Here is a 25,439-nt window from a genome sequence, read left to right on the forward strand (position 1 = left end):
TTCCTTAAAGTTCTTAAATTCACCTGATCTTTTCTCTTTTGTCCGTCTCTCCTGTAGCGTTCGTTCTGCAGCGCGATGGTCGAGGAGCTCCGAGTGTCTATGAAATGCCAACGACGACGGAAACAGAAACCGCAGCCGCCCGCCATCGTCAAAACGGAGGAAGTTATAAACATGCATACCTTTAACGACAGGAGACTCCCGGGGAAAGAGACGATGGCGTAAAACGCCCACTGGGGCGGCGCTAGAGAGGCCAGGACAGGATCTATCCCATAATGCCTCTAAATCCCGCTGGACTCCTGTAACGCTCGTCCCAGCGACGGACACAAACATGTTTCCTGTGGAAATCCGGATGAGCGAGCGAGTCAGAAACACGTCTGTCGCAGAGCAGCAGCAGTTTATTGGCGGAGATCTCGAGTCCCGAACCACAGAGACGTGTGATGATGCGCTTGTGTCTCTGTCCTGCTGGACCAATCAATGTAAAGAAACATCACACAATAAACCTTGTTTACTTTTGCGTTACACTGTTTTGGTCAGACGTGTAGAATGCTTTTGTTCCGTGAAACAGGAAGTAAATGTTTGAAGCCCACTTCATGTCTCGCTGTCTTTATCGCTGTCTTCAAGAAAAGTCCATTTCCAGCGATATTTCCACTTCTCTGATTGGTGGATCTCTCTTCAGGATTGTGGGTAATGTAGTTCTGCTCCGTGGATTTGCCAATTAAACAACTTCTTAAAAAACAAGTTTAATTCATACTCGCTTGGCTAATATATGATCAATTACAATTTAATTATGACCAAAACAAATTATAATAATTTTCCATCAGTAATTACCGGTGTTGAGTAATCTGATTACAAATTACTCACTGTAATCTAATCATTTTTTTAATCAAAAAGTAGTGTAACAATTTCAATTATTGTAAAGAGATTACAGTTAATGACTTTAAATTAAGTTACTTTTCAGTACATTACTTACGTTACAACAGTGTTGGGTGTAATTGGATTACAAAGTAATTGCTAAATGTAATCTAATTACTTTTCAAAGTTAAAAAAAGTAATGTAACCATTTCAATTATTGTAATGAGATTACAGTTACTGACTTTAAATTAAGTTAATTTCCAGTTACATTACTTAGGTTACAAAAGTGTTGGGTGTAATTGGATTACAAAGTAATTACTAAATGTAATGGAATTACTTTGTAATTGGATTAAAAATGAATTACTAAATGTAATCAAATTACTTTTTAAATCAAAAAGTAGTGTAACCATTTCAATTATTGTAATGAGATTACAGTTAATGACTTTAAAATAAATTACTTTTCAGAACATTACCTAGGCTACAGTAGTGTTCGGTGTAATTGGATTACAAATTATTTAGTTACTATAATCAAATACAGTACTTTTATTAGTGTAACATATTCAATTTTTTTAATATTTGTAATCAGATTACAGTTACTGACTTTCAATTAAAGTAACTACTTGGGTTACAAATATTTCTAAAAATTGGATTATTGTGTAATACAGTTAAAATGTGAATTAATATGCGCATATGTCTGTTTGCATTTCTGTTCTAAGTGTTGCGCAACAATGAATAAGAATTTGTTGAGCGGAAAAACAATAAATGTGTGACAAGTGTTTATAGAAAGTAACTTAAAAATAAATTCGTAATTGAATTACTTTTTCAATGAAGTAATAAGTAAATTAATCTGATTACAATTTTTACAGAAGTAGTTAGTCATTTGTATCAGATTACTTTTTAGTAATTTACCCAACCCTGGGTTACACATACAGTATTTCTAAAATAATATTTACGTAAAATACATTTGAAACATGAATTATGGTCACGTGTGTTTTTGAGTCTGTGACCGCTTCAGTGACAGCAAAAGTAAACGAGGAAATATAGACAACATTTAGAAATTTGAACAATTCTATACAATTCGTTTTAGAAAGTAGCAAAAGTAAAATAATTAGTAATGTGATTACATTTCCGATTAAGTAATCAATAGAGTAATCTGATTCCAATTGTACGTTATTAGTAATTTGTAGTGGATTACTTTTGAGTAACTTACTCGACACTGGTAATTAAGACATTACCATGATGTTTGTGCTCATTTCGTACAAACGATTACTAACTTGAAGGCAGCAGTAAAAACAATGAAATAACGTCTCTCGGTTGTTTGTTGCAAGTTTAAACTGAATTTAAATGTTGCAGCTGAGATGAACATTTCATGCCATTAACAACGACTCAAGCCAAAGTTCTGTCGTTTAGATAAACTTCAACTTTTCTAGAAGGCCTTTCTACTAGCGTCCATTCAGTCTCTCACAGGCCGCTCAACTTTCTTTGTCATTCAACGGAGATTTATAACATGACGCAGTTTTTGTACAGACAATTTTTGTAGTAAATCTTTATATTGCTGTCTTGAGCTAATGTCACAATACCACATAGATGCCCCAGAGTTATGCACGCCACATGTCAATCAATCAAACTGAGCAAACAACTGATTATTGATCTCTATCTCTAGAAATCATCTTTATGGTTTTATAAGCATATTTTCTGTTTCTGTGTGTTAATGTTTGTGTATAATGTATCGAGCAATCGCAAGATTTCTCCAAACCGTGTGTAATCTACAGAAAAGAACCACGATCAAACGGCATCGGAGAACATTTCAAAGCTCAACTTGTAATAAAAGAGATAATACTGTGTACAATGTGCAGTGTTTTATATTTTACATCTGTGTTTATGGCTGTTTATGGCAGTGTACATGTGCTTTGGTTGCAAAGTAGTTATTCTATCTAGATAAGTTGGACTGTTTCTGTTTCTCATCTGACCACTGTTATGAACAACATGGCATAAAAATGTCATTAAGCCTCAACAATTCGGAGTAGGAACATTTTTTTCATATCTTCCATGAAAAAAAATCAAAGAGCACCTGTAATTAAACATACTGAATGTCTAGTAGATTTCTAACTCTCTACTTGACTAGAAAGCATGTTTTCATGCATTTACAAGATCTTTAAAATGCACTTTATATTAATCAAATGTACAGCGTTGGATGTTAGCATAAAAGCTACAAGCTGATATCCGTTTCCTGTGAGACATAAACTTCTTATTCCACCAGGGGGCGCATGAAGTGTCAAAGCCGAATCCTCCATTGAGACGCACAAAGACTGTTAACCGCCAAGTGGATAGACTTGCCTTGAAAGACACTTTGGCCGCATTCAAATCTCAGGCTTCCTTTTTATTTTATTTTTTTGTCCTATTTAGAGACGTTTGTCCACTACAATGTATAATCGTTTCAGTTCCTAATTTTAAGGATTGGTATCTGACATACAAATAGAAATCCGCCCCAACAGTCTGGATAATATTAATCGCATAAAAAACAATCCGTATCAAGTAATTACAAGTGAAATGGAAAAGGAACACGTATCGTGACATCTGACCAGAACGCCTGTCAATCATCTCGAGAATGCGCATGCGCATTAGCTGAACTTTTTTTTTTTTTTTTTGCGTGATCTGAAATACAAAGAAAAGAAAATTTATGAAACCCTTGTTGTCATGTTCTTTAAATCGTAATCTTGACCGACCGTTTTGGAGATTTCGGTCTTTCCCCGTAGAAGCTGCACTTTTATGTCGCTTGTTTAACACAGAAAACAGCTGCCCTAGAGCGTTCCAAAGACAGCCGCCGAGTGGACTGACTTGCTTTGAAAGGGATTTGGTGCCACGTCACATGACATTAATGTTGTCACATGACCGGTGGTCACACACAGCAGAGCTGAACCGGAGTGCCGGTGAAACGGATCCGTTCACGACACTGTAAAGATTAAAGAGTGCGAGAAGATCACAGATCCGGTGAGTGACGCTCGTTTAATTAAAATCAGTCGTGTGTGTTTGTTTTGGGTGATTCGAGTATGTTTTATTAAAGTTTGGTGCAGTTCTGAACAATGTTGTGTTCAGATTCATTCTGTGTTGATAGTCTGAAGATGATTGTTTTATTTATACATTTTATACAGTGAAACATACAGTTTTAAAGCTGAAAGAGAGAGAGAGTGTGTGTGTGTGTGTGTGTGTGTGTGTGTGTGTGTGTGTGTGTGTGTGTGTGTGTGTGTGTGTGTGTGTGTGTGTGTGTGTGTGTGTGTGTGTGTGTGTGTGTGTGTGTGTGCACACAGTACAACAGGAAGCGAATCTGACCTGCAGGATTTTGATTCACAATAACACACATTTATTACTCTGATCTGATGTTCAGTATTAGTCATATTGTTCTATTTGTTAAAGAAAACATTAGTTCTGTCATGTGACCCGTGGGGAGTTTTATTATTTACCTTTGTGTGTGTGCCAGGTGACTGTCAGGTGATTGACAGTTGTGTAAAAGCGGCTGTGTGTGTGATTGTGTACTTACTAGAGCAGATTTACACACTGACTGCAGTCACATGACACTGCATGGACAAATATAATATATAAAATGCTAAATAATTCAATTAGTAAAATGGATTCATTTATTTAAATTCCATATGAAGGTGTTTGTGTGTTTAAGGGACACACAACAACCTCCTGTAACAGTTTTAAAATGACACATTTACCACAAAAGTATACATGCTATTGAGAGAAATGCCTTATGTTTCCTTGAAAAAGCCTTGTCTGAAAGTTTATGAAGATCTAAAGCTTGGATTTATTTATAGACAGATATATAGATAGGTAGATAGCATGTTTTAGCACAAAGCTAGGTTGCTCTGGCATGTAGCTAGGCATTGCTAGCATGTTTAAACATAGCTAGGTAATTCAGTTATGTTGCTAGCATGTTTTAACATGTAGCTAGCATGTTTGGCATGAAGCTAGGTGTTGCAAACATGTTGCTAGGCATTGTTAACATGTTTTAATATGTAGCTAGTCATTGCAGCCATGTTGCTAGGCATTGTTAACATGTTTTAATATGTAGCTAGGTAATGCCAACATATTATTAGCATGTTTTAATATGTATTTAAATGTTGTTACCATATATCTGTGCATTGATGGCATGTCTAACATGAAGCTAGGTGTTGCTATCATATTGGTAGTATATTTAAGATGAAGCTATGTGTTGCTAGCATGTTTTAATATGTAGTTAGGTGTTGTTAGAATGTTTCTATAATGTTTAAACATGTTGCTAGCTGTTTTTAGCATTTTGTAACATTTAGCTAGGCATTGCTAATATGTTAGCAAGGTGTTGCTATCATGTTCTCTGGCATTAATGGCATGTTTTAATACATAGCTAGGATGTTGCTAGCTTGTTTAAGCAAGTTGCTAGGTGTTGCTAGCATGTTTTAGCTGGTAGCTAGGCAATGTAAGCATGTTACTAGCATGTTTTAGCATGTTGCTATGTGTTGTTAGAATGTTTAAACATGTTGCTAAAGTAATAGATAGAAAAGTGTGCTATAGATTAGAGAGAGAGAGAGAGAGAGAGAGAGAGAGAGAGAGAGATAAAGCAGCTTAAAGCATAAAAACCTTGTGTCAGTTTGTTTATATTCCAGTCAATTTATTATTTTTTTCCAGATATGCAGATGAAAACTGTCATTTTAGTTCTGGCGCTCTCCACGGCTGCCTTTGCTTTGGACAATGGTGTGATGAGGACCCCACCCATGGGCTGGTTGGCATGGGAGCGTTTCCGCTGTGACATTGACTGTCAAAACGACCCCAAAAACTGCATCAGGTACTGCAGGTTTCTCTTTTATATCCATGATGCACATGTCAGTAATGACTCACTGAAACTCTTGTGTCGTTGTCCAGTGAGGCGCTGTTCATGGATATGGCCGATCGGTTGTCCGAGGACGGCTGGAGAGATTTGGGTTACGAGTACATCAACATCGACGACTGCTGGTCTTCAATGCAGAGAGACGCACAGGGGCGACTGCAGGCCGACCCTAAGAGGTCCTGACCTCATCTGACCTCTGACCTTCTGATACCTGCATAGTAAAGGGATAGTTCACCTAAAGTAATTTACTCACCTTTGTGATGTTCTTCTGTGGGGACGGAGATTGTGATGTTTCAAAAGCACCATAAACAAAGGTTGATACGACTTTTAACAGCTTAACAGCCCCGTAAAAACTCACCTTTTCCACAGGTGAACATTATACAGGTTTGGAACGTCATGAGGGAGAGTAAACGATGACAGAATTTTCATTTTTAGGTGAACTATTCCTTTAAATTAATTTCAAACGTAATACTTCATCGGATATTTTTGTGTGACCGACAGGTTTCCAGGTGGCATCGCTAAGTTGGCACGTTACATTCATGACCGTGGGTTAAAACTGGGCATCTATGGAGATATGGGCACACACACGTGTGGCGGTTACCCGGGCACCACCCTGGATAAAATCGAGACTGATGCACAGACGTTTGCTGACTGGGGCGTCGACATGTTAAAACTGGACGGCTGTTACTCAAACGCCACCTATCAGGAGCAGGGTGAGACAACAGACACGGGAAAAGACTGATTTAACCTCTTAAAATATTAGAGAGAGGACAGTTAGTCTGGTTAGTCTTACAGAGATGTTAACCTGATCCAGTGATTCCTTCGAGTCTTTATCTGTCACTCTAGGGATCTTCTTAACCTCATTGAGCATTCTGCGGTGTTCCCTTTGAGTCATCTTGACTGGACGGCCACTTCTAGAGAGAGTACCTATAGTACTAAATCATCTCCATTTATAGACAGTTTGTCTCACTGTGGACAGATGAATATCTAACAGCCACTTCTAGAGAGAGTATCTATAGTACTAAATCATCTCCATTTATAGACAGTTTGTCTAACTGTGGACAGATGAATATCTAACGGCCACTTCTAGAGAGAGTACCTATAGTACTAAATCATCTCCATTTATAGACAGTTTGTCTCACTGTGGACAGATGAATATCTAACGACCACTTCTAGAGAGAGTACCTATAGTACTAAATCATCTCCATTTATAGACAGTTTGTCTCACTGTGGACAGATGAATATCTAACAGCCACTTCTAGAGAGAGTACCTATAGTACTAAATCATCTCCATTTATAGACAGTTTGTCTAACTGTGAACAGATGAATATCTAACGGCCACTTCTAGAGAGAGTACCTATAGTACTAAATCATCTCCATTTATAGACAGTTTGTCTCACTGTGGACAGATAAATATCTAACGACCACTTCTAAAGAGAGTACGTATAGTACTAAATCACCTCCATTTATAGACAGTTTGTCTAACTGTGAACAGATGAATATCTAACGGCCACTTCTAGAGAGAGTACGTATAGTACTAAATCACCTCCATTTATAGACAGTTTGTCTAACTGTGAACAGATGAATATCTAACGGCCACTTCTAGAGAGAGTACCTATAGTACTAAATCATCTCCATTTATAGACAGTTTGTCTAACTGTGCACAGATGAATATCTAACGGACACTTCTAGTGAGAGTACCTATAGTACTAAATCACCTCCATTTATAGACAGTTTGTCTAACTGTGGACAGATGAATATCTAACGGCCACTTCTAGAGAGAGTACCTATAGTACTAAATCATATTCATTTATAGACAGTTTGTCTAACTGTGAACAGATGAATATCTAACGGCCACTTCTAGAGAGAGTACCTATAGTACTAAATCATCTCCATTTATAGACAGTTTGTCTAACTGTGAACAGATGAATATCTAACGGCCACTTCTAGAGAGAGTACCTATAGTACTAAATCATCTTCATTTATAGACAGTTTGTCTAACTGTGGACAGATGAATATCTAACGGCCACTTCTAGAGAGAGTACCTATAGTACTAAATCATCTTCATTTATAGACAGTTTGTCTAACTGTGAACAGATGAATATCTAACGGCCACTTCTAGAGAGAGTACCTATAGTACTAAATCATCTCCATTTATAGACAGTTTGTCTAACTGTGAACAGATGAATATCTAACGGCCACTTCTAGAGAGAGTACCTATAGTACTAAATCATCTTCATTTATAGACAGTTTGTCTAACTGTGGACAGATGAATATCTAACGGCCACTTCTAGAGAGAGTACCTATAGTACTAAATCATCTTCATTTATAGACAGTTTGTCTAACTGTGGACAGATGAATATCTAACGGCCACTTCTAGAGAGAGTACCTATAGTACTAAATCATCTCCATTTATAGACAGTTTGTCTAACTGTGGACAGATGAATATCTAACGGCCACTTCTAGAGAGAGTACCTATAGTACTAAATCATCTCCATTTATAGACAGTTTGTCTAACTGTGAACAGATGAATATCTAACGGCCACTTCTAGTGAGAGTACCTATAGTACTAAATCACCTCCATTTATAGACAGTTTGTCTAACTGTGGACAGATGAATATCTAACGGCCACTTCTAGAGAGAGTACCTATAGTACTAAATCATCTCCATTTATAGACAGTTTGTCTAACTGTGGACAGATGAATATCTAACGGACACTTCTAGTGAGAGTACCTATAGTACTAAATCATCTCCATTTATAGACAGTTTGTCTAACTGTGGACAGATGAATATCTAACGGCCACTTCTAGTGAGTACCTATAGTACTAAATCATCTCCATTTATAGACAGTTTGTCTAACTGTGGACAGATGAATATCTAACGGCCACTTCTAGTGAGAGTACATATAGTACTAAATCATCTCCATTTATAGACAGTTTGTCTAACTGTGGACAGATGAATATCTAACGGCCACTTCTAGTGAGTACCTATAGTACTAAATCATCTCCATTTATAGACAGTTTGTCTAACTGTGGACAGATGAATATCTAACGGACACTTCTAGTGAGAGTACCTATAGTACTAAATCATCTCCATTTATAGACAGTTTGTCTAACTGTGGACAGATGAATATCTAACGACCACTTCTAGTAGAGTACCTATAGTACTAAATCATCTCCATTTATAGACAGTTTGTCTAACTGTGGACAGATGAATATCTAACGACCACTTCTAGTGAGAGTATCATATAGTACTAAATCATCTCCATTTATAGACAGTTTGTCTAACTGTGGACAGATGAATATCTAACGACCACTTCTAGTGAGTACCTATAGTACTAAATCATCTCCATTTATAGACAGTTTGTCTAACTGTGGACAGATGAATATCTAACGGCCACTTCTAGTGAGAGTACATATAGTACTAAATCATCTCCATTTATAGACAGTTTGTCTCACTGTGGACAGATGAATATCTAACGGCCACTTCTAGTGAGAGTACCTATAGTACTAAATCACAAACTCACAATGACGGAGTGCTTTTCATAAGTCAAAGTAGCTCTAACCCACACCTACAATCGCGAATCATCAATGAATTGGATGCCAGGGTTGCCAACTCCGGACTTTAATTAGCTTTTGTTGACGTCACAAGATCAAACCAGTTTTTAAGACAAATTTAAACATAAATCGCAGCTTCTTTTTTTTGTTAGTCGTTGGAGCAAATGGGAATGCAAAAATAATATCTGCTGTCCCATAAGTTACCCGCTATAGTTTACTTCCAATCCCAGAAAAGTGAAAATAATCCATAGTCATAATTCGTTTTTACATGCCATGTGGAGAGTATTATATTGCTTTTTGTTTTTAACACAGGCTATCCAATGATGTCAAAGGCCCTCAATGCTACAGGCCGTCCCATTGGCTACTCCTGCAGTTGGCCCGCCTACCAGGGTGGTCTCCCACCCAAAGTGAGTTGAAAAGGTTATAAAAGTAGCAATACCAGGGTCAAGCCAATTATCGGCACAATGAGTCCCAGGAACAGTGTATGAGCAGTTAGGAAACGTAAACTTTCAATTATAAAAAGAACCAGATTTATTTTAAAATTAACTAAAAATAGCTGCTGCTTCTAATATTTGTCTAGTATGTGGGGCTGTTCTGAAACAGGTCAGGTAGTATCTGGGCATGATGGTTCTCATGCAGGAAAGCATTCAAGAGTTATAAGCCAAAATAGCAATTTTTCTATCTCCTGACCAGTAGGGGGCAGTGCGCCAAAACGCTGCAGGTAACCTCAGGGTCTAATGGTGATGACACGTACCAAGTTTTGTCCCAATTCCTCAAAGCTTTGCAGAAATATGGCCTCAATTAAAACTTCGTCGAATACGTTGAACTGCCATTTGAAAACGGTACGGTTTATTAAAATTCTGTGAATATATATATATTTTGTTCATGCAAATCAGACAAACAGTCTAGGAGGAGTTCGACAAAGTAGATTTCAAAACATTTAAAAATAGTGGACAGGACGTTTGCTCGATCATGACATAATTGGTATCATTGTTCTCGGCATAAACAACGGAATCTATCAAGACCAATCTCATGACAGTAGGCAAAAGTAGTCAATAGCTATTAGCATTTTTTGAATTTTTGACCACAAGGTGGCGCTGTACCGAAACTTCTAGAGTCCCTTCAGAGCATGGTGCCAAAGACACATAAAGAGTTTCGTAACAATACACAGAGTCCTTCTTAAAATACAGCATTTTATGCCTGAATTCAAAATGGCCGACATCCAAAATAGCCGACATAGGAAATGTACATATCGCTGGACTCGCTGTACCCCACTGAACCTAATGAGACCGATGATGATTTTATGACAAACTGTTCAGAAGTTATAAGCAAAAATGTGCTTTTTTCATATCTCGTGACCACTAGGTGACACTGTTCCAAAACTGAGCAGGCACCCTCGAGTTATGGTGCCTATGACAAATAATACTGAATCCGTTAAAGCATTATGGCGATATACCCTCATGCCCATTTTGGCGTGCTCTTCGTCAAATTCATTGAAGCGCCATTAGAAAACGGTATGGTTTATCAAAATTCTGTGAACAACGTTTTGGCGCGAGTGCCTCTATATGATACAGGCACATTTTCGTGCCAATCGGACAAACGGCCAAGGACGAGTTCAAAAAGTGTGATTTTTCAGAAAATTCTAAATGCCGGGAAAATTTCTGTGATGGAAAATGACGTCATGGGGTGCAATCGAATCAATCTTGAGAATTTTTTTTGTAGGACTCACGGTTCAAAAGTTATTAACGTAAACATTTGTGCAAGTTTGGGCAGTTGGTGGCGCTAGAGAGTTTGAGGTAGAGATGCCAAATTTGCTGTGATAACAGATCAGACTGTCCTCTATCTGGGTGCCAAATTTCATAACTTTCCAGCAAGTGGTTCTATAGTCTGCCATAGAATCGAGCGGAATAATAATAGGAAAACTAACGAAAACAATAGGGCTCTTTCGCCCCATTATAATAATGGATAAAACATGTTTCTAGTGAATGATTTTGTGATTGTTCCTCAGGTGAACTACACACAGTTGGGTGAGATCTGTAATCTGTGGCGTAACTATGGTGACATCCAGGATTCATGGGACAGTGTTTTGTCTATCGTGGACTGGTTCTTTGACAATCAGGATGCTCTTCAGCCGGTGGCTGGACCGGGCCGATGGAACGACCCCGACATGGTGAGATCTTTAACCTCTGATCATGACGCCTGCAATAACAGACACTTTGGTTTAATTATTTGGTCCGATCTTGAATGCGTTTCCAGAACACACCCAAAATGGAAAAAAATAAATATATGATTTGTTTTTGTTGTTGTTGCTTTTATTACCAAAACAACAGGTGTAGAACGGCACTTGCAGATGCATCGTAATAGATATATAGAGATATATTGTATTCCGCAGGAAGATTCAAACGCCGTTTAACTAGACACAGCGACGTTAAAACTACGTTTATGATGCAACGCAACCGAGGCGCTCCAAAAGCATCCGTCTGACGCAGGTGTACATTGACAATTATTTAAATATAACTATTTATATTTAATCATCGTAAATTTAATTATTGTTATTTGAGGGGCGTTCTAAGCTAATTTTTATATATGCGATTAATTTGCGATTACATTTTTCTGGTAACAATGGTTTTACTTCAAATACCATGGTATTTGTAACCGCATTATAACTGCCAAGTTATGATTTTTTTTACTGTAGATTTAAATTTCCTCTACTACTATTATTATTATTATTATGGTTTTACTACTAATATCAAGGTTAAAATATGCTCACTATAGTACAAACATGGTAAATTTATTACAAGGAAATGCAAACTATTTAAGAAAAAAAATCTGACCTGTCCTCGGAGGGGCTCTGTAGAATGAAACTGTAATAATGTCAATTTATTTATTTATTTATAACTTTTTTTTTTCCCTCAAATTTTCCACGGACCCTCTAGCACCCCATTGTGGCCCACTGGGGGTTCCTGGACCCTAATTTGAAAACCTCTGTTTTAGATAACATGTACTGTTTACATGAGACCTTGTTGCTATAAATGTGGCACGATGGCACATAACAACGAAACAAACTGTGATTGGTAGTGAAGACCGCTCCAACACATGCAAACGGGCGCCATTGCGGTTTACAAAACTAATCTGCCAAAAATAACGTTTATATAACAGTTGAACACTATTAATTTCAAGACATACTCTATATGTTGTTATTATTATCTTATGGGTTATTATTAACTTAATCTATTTGTTTCTTAATAAAAACTCTTTAAATTTAATTTGCTGTTTACTCATGATTGGCGCTCATTTTTTTCATGATTAGCATTTTGTCTCATTACGTCCTGTCGTTACTGTTCTCAGTTGATCATTGGAGATTTCGGCCTCAGTATGGACCAATCACGTTCTCAGATGGCGCTGTGGGGAATCTTGGCCGCGCCTCTTTTCATGTCCAACGATCTGCGCATGATCAGCAGCGGCGCTCGCACAATCCTTCAGAATAAAGTGGCTATTGGAATCAATCAGGACCCACTGGGCATCCAGGGCAAACGCCTGCTGAAGGTGAGCCAACAAACCCATCCACAACGATCGCTTTGAAGCTAACTGTGACGTATATTTACATTTCTATGGTTGTCTCTGTGTCTCAGGAGAAGAGCGGGATAGAAGTGTTCTGGCGGCCGTTATCGAAAGGTGCGAGCGCTCTGGTTTTCTTCAGCAGGCGGTCTGATATGCCGTATCGCTACATGACGTCACTGAAGACGCTTAACTACTCAGCTGGAGCCTATGATGTCTGCACATCCACTCAAACCAATATAATAAAATAAAACAACTTTTGAGTTTAATATGGTATTCATTGCATCTGTCTATCTCTCTCTGTCAGGTATTTGATGTGTTTTTGGAGAGGCCCATGTCGACACTGAAGGACAGCACGGAGTTTGTCGTGTCAATCAACCCATCTGGTGTGGTCATGTGGTACATCTATCCAGCGGCTGAGTGGCAGAAAGAGGCGGAGTCTGTTCAGTTCCGTGAGAAACTTGGGCGAAAGTTCCATAGATATGCTAATGAGGTTGACGCCCCTCTGGTGCTCTGACCCGCTCTGATTGGCTCGTGAAGGTACCGCCCTTCAGGCATGCTTTCTGAACTCAGGGACATAAACCTTTTAATCAACTTCCTGGTTTTAATTGAATGTCTCTTATACATGTTTTCTATTGTATAAAGTTTAATTAGAACAGCTGATTTTTGAATTATTTTTTTTACCTTGTTGAACTTGTTTGCACTGACCGCTCCAAAATGTGCAAAAACAATATTTAGTAATTTCGTGCAAGTAATTTTAATGTCATTGAGCACTTCAGGATGTTAAAATCATGACACTTTCAGTGATCTGTACTACTGTTTTTAACCCAAATAAACACATGAAGCCTTAAAGTGTAGCACATCTTTGTTTACCACAGTAACATTGGGAAAAACAATGTAATGTGGGAAATGGTCCGTTCTTTGACCACTAGGGGTCAGCACTCTTAATGAGGCAATGTGTATTACCTTGGCATTGCTAGCGCCATGCTCTACCAGTTGAACTACAGAAACTATGAACTACTATATACTGTAATAGGTCATCCGAAAATTCACATATTGTGCACAGTTGTATAAGAGTATGACATGCCTTACTAAAACGACCAGGTTTTATATGGTATTAAAATGTCTATGTTGTCATAAGATAAAGAGCGTTCTGTAACATAATTCTGTTTTTTTTTTGGTTTTTTCAGACCAGACGAGATCTATTATTATCTAACTAGATTGAAAAAAGTTTGCTGACAAACTTTGAGGTTGTCTTGAAAAAGCCTTGCCTGTGAATTCAAGAAGTTTTAAAAGTTTGAAGGTTTTACAAATCCTTCAGTAAGGCGGAAAGGTTGAAAGCTAACATGTTATAGCATGCAGCTAGACTGTGCAAGCATGTTTTATCATGTAACTAGGCACTGACAGCATGTTTTAGCACTTAGCTTGGCTGTGTTAACTTGTTTAAACGCTAAGCAAGGTGTTGTTAGCATCTTGCTAGGAGTTGCTAGCATTTTTTAGCGCTTAGCTAAGCATTTAAAACAGGTTTTAACACTTGGCTAGGTGTTGCTAACATGTTTTCACACTTTGTCTTTCTGGTATGTTTTAACATGTTGCTAGCATGTTTTAACACTTATTTAAACATTTCCAACATGTTGTTAACATGTTTTATTTAACATGTAGCTAGGTGTTATTAGCATGTAGCTAGGTGTAGCTAGCATGTTTTAGCGCTTAGCTAAGCATTTTAAGCATGTTTTAACAATTAGCTAGGTTTTGCTAACATCTTTTAGCACTTAGCTATGTCTTTCTGATATGTTTTAACACTTATTTAAGCATTTCCAGCATTTGCTAACATGTTTCTAGGTATTGTTATTGTAATTGATTAATAATAATCAGTTCAGGTGTGTTGATTGTGAGTCAGAAGAAAAACTCATCTACACATAAACCATCATGTGATCAGGAGAGAAGATCTATAACAATTGAAATAAAAGATCTGTGTCAGTTCCTCTGAATCTTCAGTACAAATCTGCTCAACACACCTTCATTCATGTGAAGAACTCAGTGGCTCAGGAGGTCGAGTGATGTCACTGAGAGACAGAAGAGCTGAAGATCGCTGGTTCTAGTCCCAGAAGATCATCAATGTCCCGCAGCAGCAGCTTCTGCACCAACACCAGCTGAGAGAACGACGACTTAGTTTTAAACCAAAAGGATGATGTTTATAAACTAAGTCGTCGTTCTCTCAGCAACAGAACCGCTGCTGGATATTGTGTCAGAGGTCCGGGGGGGGACACCCGGATGTTTGACCCCCCCCCCACTCTCGCTCACCCGGCCTTTCTCACCTCATCTGACATCAGATCACCGCTCAACCATCATGTTTCCGTGACCAGGCCGGGTTTCGAACCGGGATCCTCCACACAAGGAGGACATGCTCACACCGCTGAGCCACTGGCACTTCCACACTAACACTCGTTTATTTACAGACTTTATCTGAATCACTTACAAACTCACCAAATAAAGCAAAAGTTTGTCTTCATGAATCTGCACCACTTTTAAACACTTGTTTATTAAGAAACTTAATTTACAAACTGAAGAATCTAAAGCAGATTATCAGCCGATATTAAAGTTAGTTTTCCTTGGGCAGTCGGAGAACCCAGACTTATCCACACAAGGTGAACGCACCTCAACACCTGCGCAACTCATGTTCAGACACGCGTCTGTTTAAGGAAGGTTTGTCTTGTGGATCTGTTTATACCACTGAAGCTCTCGCCTCAAACCTTTAAACATTATAAATGATCCCCACATGAGCACAAGCACCAGTGGTTCAGTGGCGTGAGCGTGCAGCTTTTATACAGAGGATCCGGGTTCAAATACCAGTTTGGGAACTAAAAATCAACTTTAGTTTCTTTAAATTAAGTTTCTTAATAAACAAGTGTTTAAAAGTGGTGCAGATTCATGAAGACAAACTTTTGCTTTATTTGGTGAGTTTGTAAGTGATTCAGATAAAGTCTGTAAATAAACGAGTGTTAGTGTGGAAGTGCCAGTGGCTCAGCGGTGTGAGCATGTCCTCCTTGTGTGGAGGATCCCGGTTCGAAACCCGGCCTGGTCACGGAAACATGATGGTTGAGCGGTGATCTGATGTCAGATGAGGTGAGAAAGGCCGGGCGAGCGAGAGTGGGGGGGGGTCAAACATCCGGGTGTCCCCCCCCCCGGACCTCTGACACAATATCCAGCAGCGGTTCTGTTGCTGAGAGAACGACGACTTAGTTTATAAACATCATCCTTTTGGTGTAAAACTAAGTCGTGAGTTTGTCAGCTGGTGTTGGTGCAGAAGCTGCTGCTGCAGGACATTGATGATCTTCTGGGACTAGAACCAGCGATCTTCAGCTCTTCTGTCTCTCAGTGACATCACTCGACCTCCTGAGCCACTGAGTTCTTCACATGAATGAAGGTGTGTTGAGCAGATTTGTACTGAAGATTCAGAGGAACTGACTGACATCAGAGATCTTTTATTTCATCACGTGTGTTTCAGTCGTTATAGATCTTCTCTCCTGATCACATGATGCTGTTTTTGTAACGTGAGTTTGAAGTTATTTAAAGGCACCAGAGATCCAGTTTGAGGTATCAGACATATTTAATGAGCACATTCAAACAAACATGTTTCTGTCACAGAAGTTTCATCCCGTTTAAACAGGTGAGATTCCTCCCCTCTTACTGTGAGCAGAGGTCAGAGGTCACAGGCCGTATTTCTTCTGTAAGTCTTGAACAGAAGGGTCGGTCAGACCGGCACGATGAATCCAGTCAAACAGCTCCTGCACCACTGAAACACACACAAGTGTGACATCATCCACAACTGACCAATCGACGACCATAAAATCTACCCGTCTAATATTTATATTCTGATTGAAACATTGAAATCAGGGTGATGATGTCACTTCCTTCTCGTGATCTAGTTACCTTTCTTCTCTGCAGACGACATGAACATGACAGCCATGTCGAATCTCCTGACGCTCACCAGATTCCTCAGGACGTCCAGAACGAGAGACGCATCTTCACGTCTGAAATCACACACACACAGTTTTTACTCCAGTGACCTTGAAGACTTCTTCCGACAGTTTCACCGTGTTTTACTCACTCAATGTAGAACTTGTGGAATGTCTTGAGGAGCAGGTTTAGAATATCAGGCTCAAGAGAGTTCTGGAAGATCTTTGGAAAAACATCTGGACTGATTTGCTGAAATATAGAAGAGCATGTTTAATTACAATCCACATCAGTGTTTCTCGTGTATGTCGGTGGCAGGTGCAACTGACGTTACCTTTAAATATCTGTAAGTGGATTCTGGGTGCCGGCTGATCTTTCTGAGGTCAGACTCCAGCTGAAAACTGTTGATGGGTGGAGGAGGAACCTGTTCAAGATCCTCACACGGGACACACACTGCATCTATACCCTTCATCTCTTTACTTACATCACCATCAGAACTCCTGAAACGCAAACAGACACCAAATACATCACCGGTTACTTGACTAATGAAAGTCTATTTTCAGACTTATCATTGTTGGACACTGAAGTCACCCATGAGTAGGAGGACAGATGGCATCTGAGATCTCCTCTATCTTCTGGATCTTGTGATTGGGTGAAGACAGCACAGAGGGCGGAGCAGACGCTTCGTCAGGTTTGACTGACAGCGTCATCTCTCCGCCTACTTCCTGTATGTCTATTCTCCTCAACGGTTTCTGTGAGAGTGACAGGAGGTTATTGTGAATGGCATGTAGAGGTTTCGTATATATCTTCAACTTTGGGCACTTTCATGTATCAGGGGTTCGTTGACATTAACCCTCCTATGGTATTTGGTCATTTTTGAGCCAAATAAATTTCTCTGATTTCATACAAATGGTTTCCTTTATCTGGTAAAGGACTTTAGATTTGGTGACTTTTCCACCATTTGCCATCTGAACAAACAAACAAACAATTGGGCTTGATTCAGTATTCATGGTCAAAATTGACTGACCATTGAAGATGAATGGGAAAGACTAATAAATCATCCACAATGCATGACCATAATGAGACCCTAAAACCTACTCAGTGCAAAACATACACACCCACTCACAACCACTTACACTCATTTCTGTTTCTTGATGTTCATTTTCTTGACAGTATTATGCATTTAATTTGCGTTATTAAATTTTTATGTTTGAAATAAATTATTGGTAGACAAATACTTATTCTGTGTCTTCTCTTTGTAACACCATGGTCAGGTTTGGTTAATGGCATAAACTTAATAAGCTATTCCGTTTTTGCATAGTTTGATAATGTCTACGATGAATGACGGAGAAGGTTAATGAGCTAGAGACACGCAGAAGTAATTAGATACTGTTTCGGATGTGGGTATTACAGCGAGCAACACATACACTCTGGTACCGGCTGTAGAGCCCCTGCAGCAGGGCGTTTGGTTGACGTCACGGCGGCATACTCACTCAGCAATGCGACACCACTCTCCCGTTCCTGTTAGGGTTTCCAATCGATTCTCCCCACTCAGTGATGCACCCACTGAGAATCATGTTGTAAGGGCCCTGGTTATTGGTGATTCTATTGTAAGGAATGTGGAAATAGAGATTTCCAGCCACCATTGTTAAATGCATTTCGGGTGCCAGAGCATCAGACATCAGATCAAATTTACAAGTGCTGGCTAATGCTAAACATAGATTTTCGCCAGTCGGAGATCACTTGAGATAATTTTAAAGAGGTGTGTGAACTTGAAAAATGATGTCAGACACTGTAATATGCTCTGGTCCCCTCCCTGCTCTTCAACGAGGTTTATAGTAGATTAGGGTCACTGAATGGCTGGATGTCTGAGTGGTGTCCGGAGAATAACATAGGATTTATAGACAATTGGAAGAGTTTTTGGAGTAGACCTGACCTGATAAAGAGAGATGGACTCTGTCGCTCTCCTCTCTAGACAAACTGGCTAATCCGAACGTCTGCTAGCTGCCTTGAGACGTCACACAGGTCACATAAACTACAACACATAGAGACTGCATCACCTAGATATCTCATAGACTGTGTCTTTTACCCGAACTACCAAACACAAACCCACCGCTAAATCATTTAGAAAAACACTGATTACGGTTAAACTTGAAAAGAACAAAAAGTTAAATATCATATATATGTAGGGCTACTAAACATACGATCTCTTTTAGATCATAGTTTGGATGCACACCGTTTGACTGAAACATGGCTTAAACTGGATTAATATATTAGTTAAACGAATCTACTTTTGCAGACAATGTGGTCCTGTTGGTTTCATTGGGTAGTGCCCTCCAGTGTTTATTGGGACAGTTTTCAGCTGAGTGTGAAGCGGCAGTAATGAGGATCATCACCTCCAAGTCAGAGTCCATGGTCCTCTGCTGGAAAAGGGTAGAGTGCCCTCTTCAGGTTGGAGATGAGTGGCTGCCCCGGGTGGAGGTTTACATACAGTCAGGTCCATAAATATTGGGACATCGACACAATTCAAATCTTTTTGGCTCTGTACACCACCACAATGGATTTGAAATGAAACGAACAAAATGTGCTTTAACTGCAGAATTTCAGCTTTAATTTGAGGGTATTAACATCCAAATCAGGTGAACGGTGTAGGAATTACAACAGTTTGTATATGTCCCTCCCACTTTTTAAGTTTCCACTGCTATGCCGACAATACACAACTTTATATTTCTTCAGAACCGGCTGGATCCAGCACCATTCCTGCTTGGTGTCTCTGAGTGATGATGACTAAATGCAGCCTGTGCCAAACATCACTTCAGTCTATTACGATGGACTTCAGAAGATGAACTGATGCCAACTCCAACCATAAGACATGTTATTTATATTTTGTTCACCAGATGGCAGCAAAATAGCAATGCATCATTTTATTGTTCTTACTTCAGGGAAGAATAAATGGCATCATTATCATCATTAAAAAAGGGTTGCATGACCACGAATACCAAAGGAATGTGCCATTTTCAATACCATAGGAGGGGTTAAAACTAACCGTATCCAACCTTGTCCTTGTTCACAGTTGTGGCGTCATTTCCACCACACCAAACAGTTTTGCCCCTAACAAAGTTTGTGATTGTTGTGTGATGGACTCACAGTGGATCTGAGATGTTCAGGTTTGTTGATTGGCTGGATGGTTCTTCTCTGTGTGTTCTCCTCTGGAAACAGAAGCCCACTGGCCCTCAACTCCTGATCAATACACACACAATCCATCAAATGTATTCTTTTATTTTTGGGACATATAGAACAGAGATATCTCCATCAAAGATGGATTTTGTCATGACATTTACCGCTGTGAGTTTCTCGATCTCAATTATGGCTTGTTTATTTCCTGGCTCGAGCTTCAGAACCTGTTCGAAATCTGTCAACGAGCAAATATAAGCGTGTCACTCAGAAATGGCAATAAGACTGTACATAGTGAACTAGAGTTCTGTCTAGTATGTGTAGAACACACGTATGAAGAATCATCAACCTTCTCTGGCTTCTCTGATCTTTCCTAGAGCGGCTCGCGCAGTTGCTCGTCTCGCAAACGCTTTCGAGTACGTGTCGTCCAGAGCAAGAGCTGTTCTGCAGTCCTGCTCCGCCTCACTGTACCTGCACAACAGACAACACACGAACTCACTGAGAGACTGACAATCAATAGGGCACTAGAAAAACAAGTATGCACTACAAATATGAGTATGCATTAGGTAGCATGCACAACATAATTAGCCTTATTCATGAATCATGAGATGAACTAATGTGTGTGTAAATGACTCTTATTGACAGGGATGCAAACTCATGGGAGAGAAAGTCATGCCAGGTGTTCCAGATGTTTAATTTCTGTTGTATTTAAAGCTCTTAAATGTATAAGCTTATGGGGACCATTTCAGGCGATTTTAATAAAGAAAATGACCAAACAATTTGAACAAATTAGCTTCAGAAAAGCTGACTAGCTCAGGGTGACTAGCTCTTTTCCAGGACATTTAATGGATTAGCTTCAAAATGTAAGTGTGTAATTTTCCACCAGATGGCGCCATTTTTCTCTTTTATTTTTATAACAGTAAAGCAATTATGTTGTTTCACAATGCACAACCAGCAACATTGACAAAATGATCCATATTTGTCTATTTGACACCTATCCCAAAGTTTTTTTACAATGTGAAACTGCATTCCTAACTTTCCGGAACACGTGGGAACCCTGCTAGCTGAACGGTGAGTAGTTTGCATCCCTGTATTGAACTGAATGGGACAATTTACATATCAAAGATTTACACATAAATTTGTTCTGCTCATGTGTACCGCGTAGTGTGCATGGCATAAAACATATAAAACAAAAGCATCTTTACACAACTAAAACTACTGTGCACTAGATGGTGTGTATTTCTAACAAAGCAAGTATGGACTAAATGTAAACTATACAGTGACCATTTTAAAATACAGGCATCCACTACATATATTGGTGTGCACAACAACAACAAGTATGTGTTATTTAGTGCACACTAGGTAGAATGCATTATTAAAAGGTATGCACTAGTATGCATTACAAAAAAGTAAAACAGAACTTCTGCCATAAGTATGCATTAGGTGCATTGTGGAAAAAAACAGTATGTCCATAATAAACTAGCATGCACAACACAAAACAAGTATGCATTACTGCACACTAAGTAGAATGCATTATTAAGAGGCATGTACTACAAAAAAGTATGCCCTAGTTATTGTGCACTACCAAGCATGCATTAAAAAAAAAACTGAATGCACTTCAACCACAAGTATGCACTAGGTGCATTATGGAAAACGGTATGCCCATAATAAACTAGCATACAGAATGGATTATTAAAAGGCATGTACTACAAAAACAAAGTATGCACTAGTTATTGTGCACTACCAAGCATGCATTCCAAAAATAACAGAATGCACTTCAACCACAAGTATGCATTAGGTGCATTATGGAAAACAGTATGCCCATAATAAACTAGTATGCAAAACAAAAAACAAGTATGCATTAGTGCACACTAAGAAGAAAGTATTAATAGAAGGTGTGCACTAGAAAAACATGAAAGCACAAGATACTGTGCACACTAGCTAGCCTACAATACAAAAAATAGAATGCACTACAAACACAAGTATGCACTAGGTAATATGCATTACATAAACTAGTATGCACATAATATACTTGTAACAAAAAACAAATATGTATTAGTTAGTGAACACCAAGTAGAATGTATTAAAAGGTATGCACTACAAAAAAAAGTATGCACTACCAAACATGCATAAAAAAAAGAAAAAAGAATGCACATCAACAACAAGTATGCACTAGGTGCATTGTGAAAAAAACAGTATGTCCATAATAAACTAGCATGCACAAAACAAGTATGCATTAGGTGCATTGTGAAAAAAACAGTATGTCCATAATAAACTAGCATGCACAAAACAAGTATGCATTAGGTGCATTGTGAAAAAAACAGTATGTCCATAATAAACTAGCATGCACAAAACAAGTATGCACTAGGTGCATTGTGAAAAAAACAGTATGTCCATAATAAACTAGCATGCACAACAAAACAAAAGTATGTTCAGTTAGTGCACACTAAGTAGAATGGATTATTAAGAGGCATGTACTACAAAAAAGTATGCCCTAGTAATTGTGCACTACCAAGCATGCATTACAAAAATAACAGAATGCACTTCAACCACAAGTATGCATTAGGTGCATTGTGGAAAACAGTATGCCCATAATAAACTAGTATGCACAACAAAAAACAAGTATGCATTAGTGCACACTAAGAAGAAAGTATTAATAGAAGGTGTGCACTAGAAAAACATGTATGCACAAGATACTGTGCACACTAGCTAGCCTACAATACAAAAAATAGAATGCACTACAAACACAAGTATGCACTAGGTAATATGCATTACATAAACCAGTATGCACATAGTATACTTGTAACAAAAACAAGTATGCATTAGTGCACACTAAGTAGAATGTATTATTAAAAGGTATGCACTAGAAAAACATGTATGCACTGTGCTAGCATGCATAACTAAAAAATATAACATACAACACAAGTATGCATTAGGTAGTGTGCATTGTAAAACACAATATGTCCTACATAAACTAGTATGCATAATAAGTATCTGTACAGTATTTACCTGTAAACCTCTATATATTTGTAATTTGTGTAATGTGTGTTGCAGCAGGTGTGTTCTCATATGTGTGTGTGTGTGTTACCTGTGTAGTTTGAGGTAAGCCATGGCTCTGTTAGCCGGCAGCAGAGCATTTGTGTCGTCTGCTTTCATTCCTTCGGTGTAACACTCCACAGCGGCCTCATACTTCCCTTCTTTAAAGTAAGCGTTGCCCTGACACATTCAAACACACATCAGTGTTCAGTATTGACCAACTTTATGACACATGAATAAGAAGCGTTTCTCACTCTGTCTTTCTGAATAACAGCTTCCTGTTTCCTGTGCTGTTCCTGCAGCTGCTGCTGTTGAACAGGATCAAGCGTCTGCGCAGTCGCTGCAGCTGTCTCACTCTCGCTCTCCTCTGCTGTCTCTCTGCTGGATTCTAACACCTGAAGCGAGACGATAACCAGAGAGGTTATAAACGCACATGACCTCATCCTCAAACCGATTACACATTTCATTAGTCAAGCGGAGTCTGAACACACCTGCTTTAATTTCTTTATTTCATTCTGCGCCTCTAAGTTTCCAGAATCCAATTTGAGGACCATTTCATAATCTGGACAAACAAGTGAGAATGATGAACTGATTATGAGATTGAAAGACATGAATGAGTTTACACTAAAAGTTAGTGATCGCACCGTCGAGCGCCCCCCGGTGGTTCTTGAGAGCGGCGCGTGCGGCTCCTCTCCTGGCGTAAGCTTTCACGTATTTACTGTCCAGAGCGATCGCCAAATTACAGTCCGACTCGGCCACAGCAAACCTGCCGCACACAATCACAACACTCACACATCTGCATTAATACAAACAAACAAACAGATGAAAAATTCAATATGATCGACTCTATGGACCTAAGTCAGGGTAAACTACATATTAGACGCAAATGAAAATGAGGCAGTGAAGTATTCACACATACAGTCGGTCTTAAAGGGATAGTTTACCAAAAAATACAAATTCAGGCTAACGGTGCGTTCACATACGAAGGAAATGTTCACCTCGCATTGTTCGCACGAGTTTGACCACTGGAATATAAACGTGTGTTTAAACTGGCATTCGCGCGAGTAACCTGTATAAGTGAGTGTGTGAGTGTGTATAAGTGAGTGTGAGTGAGTGTGTAAGTGTGTTTGGGTGTGAGTGTGTGTGTGTGTGAGTGTGTTTGGGTGTGAGTGTGTGTGTGTGTGTGAGAGTGTGTTTGGGTGTGAGTGTGTGTGTGTGAGAGAGTGTGTGTGTGTGTGAGAGTGTGTTTGGGTGTGAGTGTGTTTGGGTGTGAGTGTGTGTGTGTGTGAGTGTGTGTGTGTGTGTGTGTGTGTGTGTGTGTGAGTGTGAGCGTGTATTTATCACTTTGTGGGGACCAAATGTCCCCATAAGGATAGTAAAACCCGAAATGTTTGACCTTGTGGGGACATTTTGTCGGTCCCCATGAGGAAAACAGCTTATAAATCATACTAAATTATGTTTTTTGAAAATGTAAAAATGCAGAAAGTTTTCTGTGAGGGTTAGGTTTAGGGGTAGGGTTAGGTTTAGGGGATAGAATATAAAGTTTGTACAGTATAAAAACCATTATGTCTATGGAAAGTCCCCATAAAACATGGAAACACAACATGTGTGTGTGTGTGTGTGTGTGTGTGTGTGTGAGTGAGTGTGTGTGTGAGTGTGTGTGTGTGTGTGAGTGTGTATAAGTGAGTGTGAGTGAGTGTGTAAGTGTGTTTGGGTGTGAATGAGTGTGTAAGTGTGTGTGTGAGTGTGTATAAGTGAGTGTGAGTGAGTGTGTAAGTGTGTTTGGGTGTGAATGTGTGTGTGTGTGTGTGTGTGTGTGAGTGAGTGTGTATAAGTGAGTGTGAATGAGTGTGTAAGTGTGTTTGGGTGTGAATGTGTGTGTGTGTGTGTGTATAAGTGAGTGTGAGTGAGTGTGTAAGTGTGTTTGGGTGTGAATGAGTGTGTAAGTGTGTGTGTGAGTGTGTATAAGTGAGTGTGAGTGAGTGTGTAAGTGTGTTTGGGTGTGAATGAGTGTGTAAGTGTGTGTGTGAGTGTGTATAAGTGAGTGTGAGTGAGTGTGTAAGTGTGTTTGGGTGTGAATGTGTGTGTGTGTGTGTGTGTGTGAGTGAGTGTGTATAAGTGAGTGTGAATGAGTGTGTAAGTGTGTTTGGGTGTGAATGTGTGTGTGTGTGTGTGTGAGTGAGTGTGTATAAGTGAGTGTGAATGAGTGTGTAAGTGTGTTTGGGTGTGAGTGAGTGTGTAAGTGTGTGTGTGAGTGTGTATAAGTGAGTGTGAGTGAGTGTGTAAGTGTGTGTGTGTGTGTGTGTGTGAGTGTGTATAAGTGAGTGTGAGTGAGTGTGTAAGTGTGTGTGTGTGTGTGTGTGTGAGTGTGTATAAGTGAGTGTGAATGAGTGTGTAAGTGTGTTTGGGTGTGAATGTGTGTGTGTGTGTGTGTGTGA

General features: G+C 39.1%; 4 protein-coding genes across 5 annotated transcripts in view; 2 read left to right on the top strand and 2 right to left on the bottom strand.

Annotated features, from left to right (window-relative positions):
* LOC127637338 (glutamate receptor ionotropic, kainate 2-like) overlaps nt 1-1,085 on the top strand; it is a 76,245-nt gene extending 75,160 nt beyond the window's left edge. The window contains exon 16 of the mRNA XM_052118351.1: nt 58-1,085. Coding sequence (XP_051974311.1) covers nt 58-222 — 165 coding nt within the window. The 3' untranslated portion in view covers nt 223-1,085. The remainder of the gene's footprint in view (nt 1-57) is intronic.
* Nucleotides 1-25,439, bottom strand: part of LOC127637361 (histidine-rich glycoprotein-like) — a 104,062-nt gene that overhangs the window by 78,142 nt on the left and 481 nt on the right. For both annotated transcript variants that reach the window (XM_052118381.1, XM_052118380.1), the window contains exon 1: nt 24,398-25,439. This exon is cut by the window's right edge and continues 481 nt beyond it. In XM_052118381.1, coding sequence (XP_051974341.1) covers nt 24,571-25,439 — 869 coding nt within the window. In that variant the 3' untranslated portion in view covers nt 24,398-24,570. The remainder of the gene's footprint in view (nt 1-24,397) is intronic.
* naga (N-acetylgalactosaminidase, alpha) lies at nt 3,740-13,707 on the top strand. The gene is made up of 9 exons (XM_052118379.1): nt 3,740-3,843; nt 5,521-5,677; nt 5,755-5,895; nt 6,221-6,432; nt 9,589-9,683; nt 11,285-11,446; nt 12,625-12,822; nt 12,909-13,049; nt 13,142-13,707. The coding sequence occupies exons 2-9, from the start codon at nt 5,523-5,525 to the stop codon at nt 13,349-13,351; spliced, it is 1,314 nt and encodes a 437-aa protein (XP_051974339.1). The 5' UTR covers nt 3,740-3,843; nt 5,521-5,522; the 3' UTR covers nt 13,352-13,707.
* The window catches only part of rpap3 (RNA polymerase II associated protein 3), an 18,684-nt gene continuing 9,599 nt past the window's right edge, over nt 16,355-25,439 (bottom strand). The window contains exons 6-17 of the mRNA XM_052118358.1: nt 23,646-23,767; nt 23,493-23,563; nt 23,256-23,396; nt 23,054-23,181; nt 20,315-20,436; nt 20,133-20,203; nt 19,939-20,031; nt 17,383-17,543; nt 17,126-17,291; nt 16,946-17,043; nt 16,768-16,868; nt 16,355-16,630 (exon numbers count right to left, since the gene is read on the bottom strand). Coding sequence (XP_051974318.1) covers nt 16,545-16,630; nt 16,768-16,868; nt 16,946-17,043; nt 17,126-17,291; nt 17,383-17,543; nt 19,939-20,031; nt 20,133-20,203; nt 20,315-20,436; nt 23,054-23,181; nt 23,256-23,396; nt 23,493-23,563; nt 23,646-23,767 — 1,360 coding nt within the window. The 3' untranslated portion in view covers nt 16,355-16,544. The remainder of the gene's footprint in view (nt 16,631-16,767; nt 16,869-16,945; nt 17,044-17,125; nt 17,292-17,382; nt 17,544-19,938; nt 20,032-20,132; nt 20,204-20,314; nt 20,437-23,053; nt 23,182-23,255; nt 23,397-23,492; nt 23,564-23,645; nt 23,768-25,439) is intronic.

The sequence above is a fragment of the Xyrauchen texanus genome, chromosome 45 (genome assembly GCF_025860055.1).
Source record: "Xyrauchen texanus isolate HMW12.3.18 chromosome 45, RBS_HiC_50CHRs, whole genome shotgun sequence".
Classification (NCBI taxonomy): domain Eukaryota; kingdom Metazoa; phylum Chordata; class Actinopteri; order Cypriniformes; family Catostomidae; genus Xyrauchen; species Xyrauchen texanus.